General features: G+C 33.0%; 1 protein-coding gene across 2 annotated transcripts in view; it reads left to right on the top strand.

Moving 5' to 3' along the window:
* LOC143202984 (inactive dipeptidyl peptidase 10) overlaps positions 1–15014 on the top strand; it is a 94679-nt gene that overhangs the window by 76459 nt on the left and 3206 nt on the right. For both annotated transcript variants that reach the window (XM_076415031.1, XM_076415032.1), the window contains exons 8-13: positions 5212–5405; positions 5470–5570; positions 7735–7864; positions 9505–9734; positions 12931–13105; positions 14706–14891. In XM_076415031.1, the coding sequence (XP_076271146.1) occupies positions 5212–5405; positions 5470–5570; positions 7735–7864; positions 9505–9734; positions 12931–13105; positions 14706–14891 (1016 nt within the window). The remainder of the gene's footprint in view (positions 1–5211; positions 5406–5469; positions 5571–7734; positions 7865–9504; positions 9735–12930; positions 13106–14705; positions 14892–15014) is intronic.

Below are 15014 nucleotides of genomic sequence, written 5' to 3'. Positions count from 1 at the left end.
GATCTAGGCTAGGTATGTTGACAAGTCTATTATAAATTCAACAGGTAAGGGCTGCCACTACAGGAAACTGGCGGATCCTCTAACACAATGCTTTCAATTTAAATTCGGAAAGCAACACGTTTCTACTCTAAGGTGCTTCGGTCAAGACAACTTGTTGCGAGTTCTGAACAAGTCGAGACGCAAAGGCTCTGTTTTCGGAAGATAGTTTCTTCAAAGTAAAAAAGAGTTTCTGCAAAGGTCAAAGTAACTTTGCAAACGGGAATTCGTCGGTTTAATTAATCAACCACGAGTTCATGCTTTATTTAAGATAAGATATTTTTTAAATCAAGCTTCAGTATGTTTATTCTTGTTTGCAATCAATATATATTCAGTATATAAGTACTAACAAACCTGTGTTTATTGCAAGAATGGTTAAATTACCAGATTTAACTCTTTGTGTTATCAAAAATCTTGCTCTAAATTACAAAAGTCTGCACCAAGACAACTGTTCAATAACATTTCTGTATATTTTGGTACGATGAAAACGAAAATAATTGGAATATATTTCAGAACCACAGGATTATTTGAAATTCACTTAAGATCCAATACTATACCATAATGGTGTATGTTGATTCATCAGAAAGAAGCCTAAAAGCAGTTTTTGGTCTATTCTTGCCTTTTTGTAGGTTCTGCCGTATATTGTGTTTATGGAATAGCAGAGACAGAGTTGAGAATTCGTCAGTTTAATCAACCAACTACGAGTTCATGCTTTATTTAAGATAAGATATTTTTTAAATCAAGCTTCAATATGTTTATTCTTGTTTGCAATCAATATATATTCAGTATATAAGTACTAACAAACCTGTGTTTATTGCAAGAATGGTTAATTTACCAGATTTAACTCTTTGTGTTATCAAAAATCTTGCTCTAAATTACAATAGTCTGCACCAAGACAACCGTTCAACAACATTTCTGTATATTTTGGTACGATGAAAACGAAAATAATAGGAATATATTTCAGAACCTCAGGATTTTTTGAAATTCACTTAAGATCCAATACTATACCATAATGGTGTATGTTGATTCATCAGAAAGAAGCCTAAAAGCAGTTTTTGGTCTATTCTTGCCTTTTTGTAGGTCCTGCCGTATATTGTGTTTATGGAATAGCAGAGACAGAGTTGAGAATTCGTCAGTTTAATCAACCAACTACGAGTTCATGCTTTATTTAAGATAAGATATTTTTTAAATCAAGCTTCAATATGTTTATTCTTGTTTGCAATCAATATATATTCCGTATATAACTACTAACAAACCTGTGTTTATTGCAAGAATGGTTAATTTACCAGATTTAACTCTTTGTGTTATCAAAAATCTTGCTCTAAATTACAATAGTCTGCACCAAGACAACCGTTCAACAACATTTCTGTATATTTTGGTACGATGAAAACGAAAATAATAGGAATATATTTCAGAACCTCAGGATTTTTTGAAATTCACTTAAGATCCAATACTACACCATAATGGTGTATGTTGATTCATCAGAAAGAAGCCTAAAAGCAGTTTTTGGTCTATTCTTGCCTTTTTGTAGGTTCTGCCGTATATTGTGTTTATGGAATAGCAGAGACAGAGTTGAGAATTCGTCAGTTTAATCAACCAACTACGAGATAATGCTTTATTTAAGATAAGATATTTTTTAAATCAAGCTTCAATATGTTTATTCTTGTTTGCAATCAATATATATTCCGTATATAAGTACTAACAAACCTGTGTTTATTGCAAGAATGGTTAAATTACCAGATTTAACTCTTTGTGTTATCAAAAATCTTGCTCTAAATTACAAAAGTCTGCACCAAGACAACTGTTCAATAACATTTCTGTATATTTTGGTACGATGAAAACGAAAATAATAGGAATATATTTCAGAACCTCAGGATTATTTGAAATTCACTTAAGATCCAATACTATACCATAATGGTGTATGTTGATTCATCAGAAGGAAGCCTAAAAGCAGTTTTTGGTCTATTTTTGCCTTTTTGTAGGTCCTGCCGTATATTGTGTTTATGGAATAGCAGAGGCAGAGTTGAGAATTCGTCAGTTTAATCAACCAACTACGAGTTCATGCTTTATTTAAGATAAGATATTTTTTAAATCAAGCTTCAATATGTTTATTCTTGTTTGCAATCAATATATATTCAGTATATAAGTACTAACAAACCTGTGTTTATTGCAAGAATGGTTAATTTACCAGATTTAACTCTTTGTGTTATCAAAAATCTTGCTCTAAATTACAAAAGTCTGCACCAAGACAACTGTTCAATAACATTTCTGTATATTTTGGTACGATGAAAACGAAAATAATTGGAATATATTTCAGAACCACAGGATTATTTGAAATTCACTTAAGATCCAATACTATACCATAATGGTGTATGTTGATTCATCAGAAAGAAGCCTAAAAGCAGTTTTTGGTCTATTCTTGCCTTTTTGTAGTTCCTGTCGTATATTGTGTTTATGGAATAGCAGAGACAGAATTTGAGAGAGCTTAAAGTTGGTGGAAAGAGCGTGAAGCCCTTCAAGCTTTAGTTTGTCTAATAAGCCTAAGAATAAGTTTTGTTCATTCTCACCTCGATTACTTTCTGGAAAATTTAACAGATCGGAGGTGAACGATTTTACCCGAACATTAATTGGGTGGAGAAGAGATACCAAGGAAAATGAAGCGTCCCAATGATCTCAGACTACATTTGGAGGTTTCATGGATCCTCCAGATTCTTCTCACTAACGAAAATGTACAAAGAGGAGCCTCAAGCTCAAGCCGAACCGAAATAGATTTTTATCAAAAGCAATATTTTCTCGCATAATTCAAAAGATCATGATAAACACTTTCTTGCCATTTTAGTGTCAGATTAATTATTTTTAAAATCCAAACGCAGCTTTGTTCATCTCATACATAGACACATGCAGTCTCCAGCTGTGAATTTGGACCAAAATATATAAACTATTGTATGTCTGTGACGATCTTCTTGTTTAATTGTTCTTTTGTTACTGCTTCAGTATTCCAATTACTGTACTCCAACTTTATAGGAATCAGACCTTGTTAACTGTAGACTGTTCATTAGATTATACAGATAAAATTTAATGTACGATAATTCAATAGAAATAAATTCAATTATTCCCAAAATATATACATCTTCTGATGGGAAGAAAATTACAGCTACGGTTTTAAAGATCGAGGAGTGAAATAAATAAGCTAAGAACAATGCAATTTTATTTAAAAATTTAGATAAAGAAATTATTCGTTTAAGCCAGGTATATATATTCTTTTTGCAATATATATTAGGTGAGAAATATAAGGATAAAAGGTAAGACTATGTGAATACATAAATTTTTTTATTAATTACACATTACATTAGATATGCTTAGTATAGTATTCATTTACAAATTAATTTATTACTACTGTTCTGTTGTACTTGCATTAGTACACAAGTAGACTTTGAAATTAATACATCGGTATGTATTTCCCAAAAAAATAGAAAATATACAGCAGTTAAAATGAAACTAACCATGCAATTTGTATAGATGCATAGATCGGAAAATTGAGGAATTATGAGGAGAATACCTATAATTCCTCTATTTTCCAATAATTTGGTTAACGTTATAAAGCATTGATAAATATTAGATTTTAAGAATTAATGCAATAAGAGGTGTGACCATATGAAATTTTATTCTTTTAACCTAGTATCAGTTATTTGATTATTTACTTTATTGGCCAATTAATGTTAAAAAACCATAGTTTATTTTATAATAGCTAGAACATTGCTGAACGAACACCATAAGCTAAATTGTAAAAAACAATTTAGCTTATGGTGTTCGTTATTGTTTTATTTATATATTCTCTGTTTAAAAAATTCAGAAACATCATATATAATATGTCAATCGAAAAGTCCCTGGCCTACCATAGGAAAACACATTTTTTTTGGCAAAATTAGTTTTTTTTATTCAACATAATTCCCTTCAAGGGTGATACACTGATTATAGCGACCCTCCAACTATTCGATACCATTTTTGTAGTACGATTTGTCCTTTGCTTTTAAATAGGCATCATTTTCGGCGACCATGTCTTCATTCGATGATAATTGCTTCCCAGCGAGCATCCTTTTGAGATCAGAGAATAGAAAATAGTCACTGGAGGCCAGATCTGGAGCATACAGTGGATGAGGAAGCAATTCGAAGCCCAATTCATGGATTTTTGCCATCGTTTTCACTGACATGTGACATGGTGCTTTGTGACACTTATGACATTGTCTTGGTGAAGCAACACAATCTTTTTCTTCAAATGCGGCCGTTTTTCGGCGATTTTATCTTCCAACGGTCCAATAACGCTATGTAATAGTCGCTGTTGATGGTCCTTCCTTTTTCAAGGTAGTCAACCTTGCCAGCCAACTGTTGCGTTTCCTCACGCTTTGGAGCGGGTTCATCGTGTGCAGTCCCCTCGGATGACTGTCGATTGGGCTTCAAAGTGAAATGGTGGAGTCATGTTTCATCCATTGTCGCATATCGACGCAAAAACTCGGGTTTATTACGCTTGATCATCTTCAAACACTGCTCCGAATCATCAACTCGTCGTTGTTTTTAGTCAAAAGTGAGCTCGCGCGGCACCCACTTTGCACAGAGCTTTCTAATGCAAAAATATTCGTGAATAATATGATGTACACGTTCAGTTGATATCTTTAGAGTGTCTGTTTTTTCATTCAATTTCAATTTACGGTCATTCAATATCATTTTGTGGATTTTTAAAATGTTTTCGTCGGTAAAAATCTCCTTTGCTTGTCTTCGGTGCTCATTTCACCACATCTAAACTTAGCAGACCAATCGTTGATGGATGATTTTCCTGGAGCAGTGTTCGGAAACTCGGTATCAAGCCAAGTTTTTGCTTCAACTGTATTTCTTCCGTTTAAAAAGCAATATTTTATCAACACGCGAAATTCAGACAAAAGTTGCTTCACTCAAAATGACATAATTCACAAACTAATGACCCGATAGCTATCAAATTTATACACGCATCTTTTGAGGGTTAAGGCTAATTAAAAATCATATGGACTTAATTATAGTAGAGCCATCTGTGTGTCAGGCCGGGGATATAACTAATTGTGGTCGAATTTCAACCACCGGGCACTAGTCCAACAAATTGTTTATAACTTTTTTACAATTATGTTCTTTTTATGGTAATTTCAGAAGATGTATTGCAAAGCCAAGAAGCCTTATGGGCATCATACGATGGTACCCATTTACTATATGCCACGTTCAACGACAGCGATGTAGGTATTCTCAATTTTCCATGGTTTCAAACCAGTACGGTACTAACGGCTGGAAAGGCCTCGAATCGGCCGGCTTCATTCCCCTCATCGAAAAGTGTCAGATATCCGACGGTAAGACTGATAAAGAAATTAATTAACAAAGTGATGCCACCACAATTTTTTTAACGTGTTTCAGCCTGGTACGCCTATTCCTCACGTACAACTGTGGATTTTGGACTTAACTAATTTAACCAATGAACCTCAACAAGTTTTACCACCGAAGGCCTTATTAGGACAGTAAGTCTTAACCTTAATTCAAACCCTTAGCTTTGTTTACTTATTTGAACTATAGTAATTCAATGAGAAATACAGACAGACCAAAATAAGTACAAAAATAACCAAAAGTTATTCACTTTCTGAAAATCACGATCAAAATTAACATATATTAGTCCCAGTAGGTATTGAATTAGGATTGTTGGTGAAGCAACTTGAAAAATTCGATGAAAAACGTATTATAGTTTAACTATTACTAACCAGATGCACTGTATGATCAACGCTGACGTTTTCAATTAAATGTATGTAATGTTAATTTCCGATAAATGGTTTTGTGGTGGATACTAAGTCGATTATTATCGTCATTACATCGAGTATGGCACTGAACACAAATTAGCGCTCCACCGTCGATATTATCACACGACTGGACACGCAAAAGCAGCTATTGTTAAAGTTCTAGCCATGACAGATTAATCTGCGGTATCAGAATGTATGAGATCGATTGGAATGAAACAAGGACGGTGGATTTTATATTATTTATGTCTAGTACAAAACGTATTCTGAATATTATAAGCAGGTCATAAAAAGGGCGACAAAACAGACTAATATAATTATAGAGGGGTTACTCTGCTATGCACCGCTATGAAAATTCATGAACTGATGATAGATAGCCGATTAAAATAGGTAAGTTAAGTTTACAGTACCATATATTCAGTATTAGATAAGTAAGGCAGATATACGTAGCATTCATAGATTAGGAAGGACCTAAGAAGAGAATATAATAAAAAGAGAAGAGAAGAGAAATATACAGGACAAACACAAACGTTCTAATTAGAGAACATAAGAAAGCAGACAACATTAGAACACAATGACAACTACGATATATAGTCTAAGCTCAACATTGTTCACAATCTTTATGGATATATTACATATAGGATACAAGAATACGAAAGAAACTATGATTTACTAATGACAACTACGATATATAGTCTAAGCTTAACATTGTTCATAATCTTTATGGATAGATTACATACAGGATACGAAAAAAACTATGATTTACTAATGACAACTACGATATATAGTCTAAGCTCAACATTGTTCATAATCTTTATGGATAGATTACATACAGAATACGAAAATAACTATGATTTACTAATGACAACTACGTTATATAGTCTAAGCTCAATATTGTTCATAATCTTTATGGATAGATTACATACAGGATACGAAAAAAACTATGATTTACTAATGACAACTACGTTATATAGTCTAAGCTCAACATTGTTCATAATCTTTATGGATAGATTACATACAGGATACGAAAAAAACTATGATTTACTAATGACAACTACGATATATAGTCTAAGCTCAACATTGTTCATAATCTTTATGGATAGATTACATATAGGATACGAAAAAAACTATGATTTACTAATGGCAACTACGATATATAGTCTAAGCTCAACATTGTTCATAATCTTTATGGATAGATTACATACAGGATACAAGAATATGAAAAAAACTATGATTTACTAATGGCAACTACGTTATATAGTCTAAGCTCAACATTGTTCATAATCTTTATGGATAGATTACATACAGGATACAAGAATATGAAAAAAACTATGATTTACTATTGACAACTGATTATTTATGACTTATTTATATTATGATATATTTACTAATGATTCCAGGCTATACAGACTAAATTTCTAATCAAATGGAACACGATACTTAAAGAATATGGAAAGATATTGATCAAAAACTAATAAGCAGTAATATATAATAGAATATATGAGAATAGAAATTGAAAATGTTCATGTCAAGAAGACCAAATTGTTGTGCTTCTTCTTTATAACTGATTTTCTTATATCGCTAAGCTTGTGTTACATCTAAGAATATAGCTGGATATAGTTTTATAACTTCATAGGCTTTTTCAATTGCAGCTCTTGTTCTATATACATGCCCAATTGTTGAACGTTTGTTAAAAAAATATAGTAAACGAAGGCCTGAATTGTCTAAAATTGCCTCAATATATATATATATATATATATATATGGGGTAAAGTAAATTAAATGGCTTCACCATTCTCTAAATGAAAGTTCTTGAATGTTGAAACTATTTGTATTAATCATAACTTATGTATCACATACATTTCTAACCTTAAATCGCTTTCTTTATTTTCTAGAGATTATTATCTTACCTCAGCTGGATGGATCGGTCAACGTAACACTCAGGTATCTGTAGTCTGGATAAATCGATCTCAAAACCTCAGTATAGTTTCAGCCTGTTTAGCGCCGAACTGGACCTGTATAGAGGTAAAAAGAAGAACTGTAGTATTCTATTAATTATAGAGAACGTATTATATATGTATTTCGTATAGTATTCATAATTATTATAATTTCGTATCGTATAGTATTTCGTATAACGTAGTATTATAGTATTTCTTACATGCCTTGATGAATATTAAAACGGTTTAACTATTAACTTTTTCATCCCTGTTTATAATACATCAAAACATTCTGGTCGCACTGAACACAGTGCATTGTCTTACGACCAAAACGATTTGGCCTTGCAGCCGACCGGCAGGCTTCGCTAGGTGATAACCGTGTTTGAAGATAACGTTATGTAAAAGTCGCTGTTGATCGTCCTTCCTTTTTCAAGGTAGTCAATGAAAATTATTCCATGCGCATGCCAAAATACAGACGCCATAACCTTGCCAGCCGACTGTTGCGTTTTCCCACGCTTTAGAACGGGTTCATCGTTTGCAGTACACTCGAATGACTGTCGATTGGACTTAGAGTGAAATGATGGAGCCATATTTCCTCCATTGTCACATATAGACGCAAAAACTCGGGTTTATTCAACTCGATCATCTTCAAAGACTACTCCGAATCATCAACTCGTCGTTGTTTATGGTCAAAAGTGTGCTCGCGCGGCACCCACTCTTGCACAGAGCTTTCTCATACCCAAATATTCGTGAATGATGTACACGTCCAGTTGATATTTTTAGAGTGTCTACTATTTCATTCAACTTCAATTTACGGTCATTCAAAATCATTTTGTGGATTTTTGTTTATGTTTTCGTCGGTAACAACCTCATTTTTATCCACTGAGTTCACCGTCTTCGGTGCTCATTTCACCACGTCCAACCTTAGCATACCAATACTTGATGGTTGATTTTCCTGGGGCAGTGTCCGGAAATTCGGCATCAAACCAAGTTTTTGTTTCAACTGTATTTTTTCCTTCAAAAAGCAATATTTTATCAATACGCGAAATTCCTTTTTATGCATTTTTTTCACAATAACAAAAGTAGCTTCACACAAAAGGTTATAATTCACAAACTAATGATCCGACAGCTGTCACATTTATACACGCATCTTTTGAGGATTAGGGTTAACTAAAAACATATGGATCAAATTCTAGTAGCGCCATCTATGTGTCAGGCTGGGAACTTGTGTGTTATGTGTTAAATCATAACATCGCATACGCATACTTGAGTATAGCGACATCAACCGGTAATGACTTTCCGGTACTGGTACTGGTAACTGGTAGTCATACTTTTTGGCAATTTTACGCCTTTTCAGTTACTCGAAAACCACTTATACAGCCGCAATCTTATAAAAAAGCCTTAATATCCAGACAAAATCATCGCGCTCTTAAAATAGCCCTTATTGGGCGAGATTACCCCAAGATTATATCGCGCCCGTTTTATATTTACGACTAATCATCTGACCTTTCTTATTCCTTAAACGTAAAACTAAGTATTTCGGCCATAAATCACCCGGATAGGTTTTAAAGGAAATTGCTTCGGGGTAATGGCGGACGACCTTGGAAAAAATTCGAATACGATATGTATGTGTGTTGGGCAGTGAACCTCTTTCCCCGCTACGGCGTCGGTTATGCATCAGCTAAAAATAGTTGTATAACCATGGGTCCGTTCTGTTCGATGTTGCAGACACACACGGAAAGGGCCCTGGAAAGGGCTTGGCTGGACGTCCAGGAACATCCGATTTTTTCGCCGGATGGGGACAGTTTTCTAATGCTGGCGCACGTACAGGAGGGTAGTCGGGAGACGTACACCCACGTCAAGCACATCACCGTCACCCAGCAACATATAGCCGTGCTAAGTCACGGGCCTCACGAAGTCAGCAAGATTCTGGCCTGGGACACCAGCAGTCATCTTATGTAAGTATAAGAGGTCCTTTTTTTCTCGATATTCATCAGACTGATCATCACTAAAGACTTGAACGATGTAATCAAACAAATTTAAATGAATATCTCATTCCACTAATAAACAAATATATTTTTATTACACGCAAATTGTTTTTATTATTTACATCTTACATTAGATATGCTTAAAACAATCCTAATTAGTTAATGTACGAGGGTCACTATTTATATTTCGGGAATTAGCAACACTGATGTCATGTGAATCCATCTGACGGTTCCATCGTAAGATTTGACATTTTTGACAATATACATACTCAGAACATTTTGTCGCACGGACGCTATTTGTTTATTTTATACTAGCGACCCGCCCCGGCTTCGCGCGGGTGCAATGCTGATACTAAATTAAATACACTACAGAAAAAATATGAACGTTGTATATAAAAACATAGCGGCCCGCTCCGACTTTGCACGGGCATAAAATATATATGCCTATGTCACTCAATGAAAACATGATTAAAATCGATCCAGTATTTTTGGTTCATTCATTACTGCCCTTGGCCTGCACGCATTAAATTTGGAGTAAAACAATTCCTCTTCCCCTATACTTACTATGAAGATTTCCTGCTATCTTTGGAATATCTAAATTCATACAATTTTTATTACATTACACATTTTTAAACGCAAATTTTAAATTTGTAATATCTCCGAAAATATTTGTTTAATTCACATGCTGTAAGGAACCATATTGATCTATATTAATTGCACACTGTATTTAAGGTACTTAATTCGATAAGGATTAATGCCGTATTGCTTAAAATAGCTTCGTAAATAAGCCATTTTCTCACGTAAAAAGTAAACAATAAAAATGGTTAATGTGGGTTATCCCTAAAAGATAAACATATACCATCGCGGACTTTTTTGTAGAGCTTTTTATGGTGTACAATACTGTAGTACATTAATTTGATCTAACTCGTAGGGTTAGGCAGCGTTTTTGCTAATTGCTAAATAAGCCTAAAAAAATAGGTTAATTTACGACATCACGTTAGAAACCTCTAAAATTAGCTATGTTGCTTTAGTATATTGTGCATGTATTATACATATAAACCTTCCTCTTGAATCACTCTATCTATTGAAAAAAACCGCATCAAAATCCGTTGCGTAGTTTTAAAGATTTAAGCGCACATAGGGATATAGGGACAGAAAAGGCGACTTTGTTTTATACTATGTAGTGATTTAGTTGAAAGTTTCGTCTCGGCAAAAAATGGGAACTGAATCGTGAACATTTTCGTGCGATGATTTTTTATAATTTCCGACGTGGAGTATCAATCAACTTAGTTTGACTTTTGGCGATGAATGAATGGATCGTAGAACAGTAAATTCTGATTGGTACACAACCATTTGTTTGCCAGAAGTCTTCGATGAAATAATAAAAACAAACAAGAATAACTTCGAAAACTGAGCAACCCCATACATCTCATAGGTCCAAATTGGCTTTATCATTGACTGATAAACCAATCTCTTTGATTGTAGGTCAAATTGAGAGTATCTTTCGACTAACCAGTACAGTTGATTTATTGTGTATCAAATCTGCTCTGCTTTTTGTCTAACATAATGTTTCAAATTTAACCTACCATCGATATGGATGCAGAGGTACTTTGATGGATTTGCTTGAGGAATCGGGCATCTGTCAAGTGATATAATTAGTTCTTGTTATTTTGGCGCTGCGCAAAATTAACTTGGACAGAGTTGGAGCTATTAGACTATATTTTCCATTGTTTAATCCACATGTATATCTTATTGACTTGTACTTTTTCTACAGCCATAGGCAGCAAGAAATTTTTGATATGATAAATCTATCGTCGGCGAAAGTTTCAAGTACTGTTTCTTTTGTTGCTGCTATATCAGAAGTATAGAGCAGATACAGGAGTGGTCCCAAGACTTTACACTGGGGATCTCCAGCCGGAATAGGTTTAAGAGTTCAGGATGCCCCCTCATGTCAGAATTTGAATTTTCTTTTGAAAAATATAACTCCAATAGCACTGATCATCTTGTAGATTAGTCCCAAATGTCATATCAAAATCTTGTAAGACGTCCAGGAATACTGCAAGGCAGTGTGCCTTTTCTTCAAATGCTTTTTCAACATCATCTGCTCCATTTTGTACGTGGTGGATTGTTGAGTGGTGATTTCGAAATCCGACCTGGAAATTTAGTATTGCTATAAATGCTTTAATACGTTTTAACAACAGTTTCGCAGATAATTTTGCAGGTAGCAGCAAAAGACACCTATAAAGTTTCAGCTTGATCCGACTTGTTTTGCCGGTTTGTTAGGTTTTTAAGCATAATTATTTGAGAAACCTTAAAGCATTCCGGAGCATGCTCGAACAGGCACAAATATATATTTTCAATAGACGTCAACAAAATACGAGATCTAATTGACTTTCTTATACTGAAAAACACACCCTCCAACTATTAGGTGCTTGCAGGTATCATGCTTTAATCATGCGTGAAAATTAAATTGTTGTTTTATTTCATACACTCAAAAATTATGAATGATCTATTGAGTTTAGCTTTGAGGTTAGATTTCATGTCGTGAATAAATCCACCAGATAATACCTTAATGCATACTTTATTAGCACTTTTTCAGTTTCCTAAAGATACTGTCAGTTTTACAAATGAAAGCAGAAGGTTACAGTGAAGAATCAAAGGAAGAAGTTAATTGAAATACATAAAAAATACTCACAAGAAAGAATTATTATTAGGAAATGAGAGTTATTCATCATGATTTATTAAAAGAGTTCACTATCTCAATCATAAGCTAGTCAAAGTGCTTGATGATCTTGTTGCTATTAGATGAGGTTTAGTTAACTTTCATATTCTTTATAAATGAATTTACAGAGTTAATATAAAAATATACGTATATTTTAATAATAATAAGATGTAAACACGATCCTTATTTTTTATTTTCGTCAGTTACAGCGTCATTGCATCTTTTCTTTCCCCTAGTCTACTGAGTAATAACTGATAATATACTTTGAAGAATATGCCCTTAAGGGGATTTTTCAAATTTTAAATTATTTTCTGAGATATAGCTGTTCTAATGACAATCTCTAAATTTATTTTATTTTACGAAACTATTTTTTTCGGAACATATAAGTTAATAATAAAAATGCAGCCACTTTATAGAAAAGTAATGATTGTTGTTATTTGACAGATGGTATTTGGCAACAGAACAGCATAAAGCTGGCCAACGACATCTCTACGTCTCGCAAGATCCAACCAATGATGATCCACGGCGTTTGGAATCACACTGTATCACGTGTAATCTAGAAGATGTACTGTGGAGCAGTAGATTTCTATACGGCAATTGTACGCATTTTAATGCACAGGTTAGTATATGACTTTGTTGGCCTTACTCATAAATTCAAAGAATCCCACGGACTAGTCTTTAGGGTGTTTTTTAAACCTTTAATATTCCCAATTTCCTTTCACTTAGTTCATCTTTAATAAACTTTAAGACGGCTTAACCGGCGACGGTTTGTCTCTTTTTAATTAAATCTATTATATAATATAAAAAAGTTATTACTGATGACAGTAATTTAGGTTAGTATACAATTACAAAACTTTCCTAACTCATTAGATAACAAAAGACTAGTTCTGAGGAATCCTGGCATGCCCACAAGGATTTGAATTTGCAACGCTGCCAGTTGTTGCAGATTATACGTTTATTTGAAGAATATAATATAAATAGTATATATTATCTTGATTTCGCAAGTTAAGGTAATATTTCTGTTGACACTCAAGTTAAAATGTTTTTTTCATCCCCTATAATATGAAAAATATAATATGAAGAACCTTCTGTAAAATATATTTTAATTTAAAAAGAAAAAAGAGAAAATAAAACAATATATAAACACTACAATAGCAAACCAAAGTTATAGTTCTTGTATACTCTTCAAGTATATGAATAATTTCATATACTTGTCGAGTATAATATATATTCTGAAATTCAAAAATTAACCTAAAAACTCAAGTTCAAATTTAACTAAGCTTACTGTCTGTTATTTTAAGATTATATATTATATCTCAATTATTTAATTATTTATAAACATATTTTATTTTAAAAGGAAAAAGAGAAAATAAACATGTGCTAAAATACTGTTTAGAATTCTCCAGAAATAGCCGCTGCTCATTAGAAAGTTAAAAAAAACAGTTTGAGTGAGTTTATGAGTTTAAATCCTTCATCACAATATTATTCTTCGTTTGTTGCTTGATTGTCAGTTGACAATAACCATTTTTTACTGGAAGAATATAATACAATTGAGGAAATGTATCTTCTTACACGTTAAACATGTACTTCAATCATTAAGTACAAATTTCAACTGAAGACTAAACTTAACATTAACATTTTAAAATAGAAACACTACAACAATATAAATATCTATATTTATAAAAATAATATATAGTCTAATCAAAATTATTTTGTACATATATCATCTAAATTTGTAACGTCAACACGTCACAGTGTTGCCGCATCAACTCTTGAGTTTTAGTTCTGTCTGGCTTTGATATACAACAACATTCTAATCTAAATACCTAATAAACACAAATCTAAAAACACATCTCATATCACATCTAAAAACTAGAGTTAATTATACAGCTACAATAGTTTACAGATATAGGGTTATAAACTATTGTCACTATTGCCTTCAAGAATTTTGCGTACGTCTGAGAACTGGACGACTTTGACAGACTCATTAGTTTACGTGTTCGAACTAATCAGATAGCATTGTGTCAATTTTTAACTAGAATAAAATGAGAAAGAAAATATTGTCTGATTCTGAAACGAATTTATAAATTGCAGCGGGCAATACATTAAACATCTTGATGACGTATGTACGAAAAAACTTTGAATAGATTATAAATTATTTGTCGAAAAAAAATCGTTTGCTTTATTAATGAAAATGTGCTTACGTCTGTCATTGATAGATTAATCCACAAGAAGGGGCAGCTGTTGCCCTATACTACGTTCTTCAATGTGAAGGGCCAGGTCTTCCATTAGCTGGGTTACATAATTCAACTAGTCATAAGTTACTGAAGATATTGTACGACACCAGAGTGACCCATGGTCACGTGCTACAGGACCTTGCCATGCCAAGGAAAAAGTCATTTGAGGTAAACGTTTCTTCGTCTATATAGTAATCAAATAAATAATAATTGGTATTAAATTTCTTGAATTAATGTTAAAATGTTGTTACGGTATAAAGATTGAACTTATTTATTTATTTTTTTATTATT

Source organism: Rhynchophorus ferrugineus, unplaced genomic scaffold (genome assembly GCF_030347505.1).
Source record: "Rhynchophorus ferrugineus isolate W39M unplaced genomic scaffold, kcgeb_rfMv2 rfM9, whole genome shotgun sequence".
NCBI classification, from domain to species: Eukaryota; Metazoa; Arthropoda; class Insecta; order Coleoptera; family Curculionidae; genus Rhynchophorus; species Rhynchophorus ferrugineus.
Note: the sequence above shows the minus strand (reverse complement) of the source record. Positions and strands in the feature narration are given on the sequence as shown.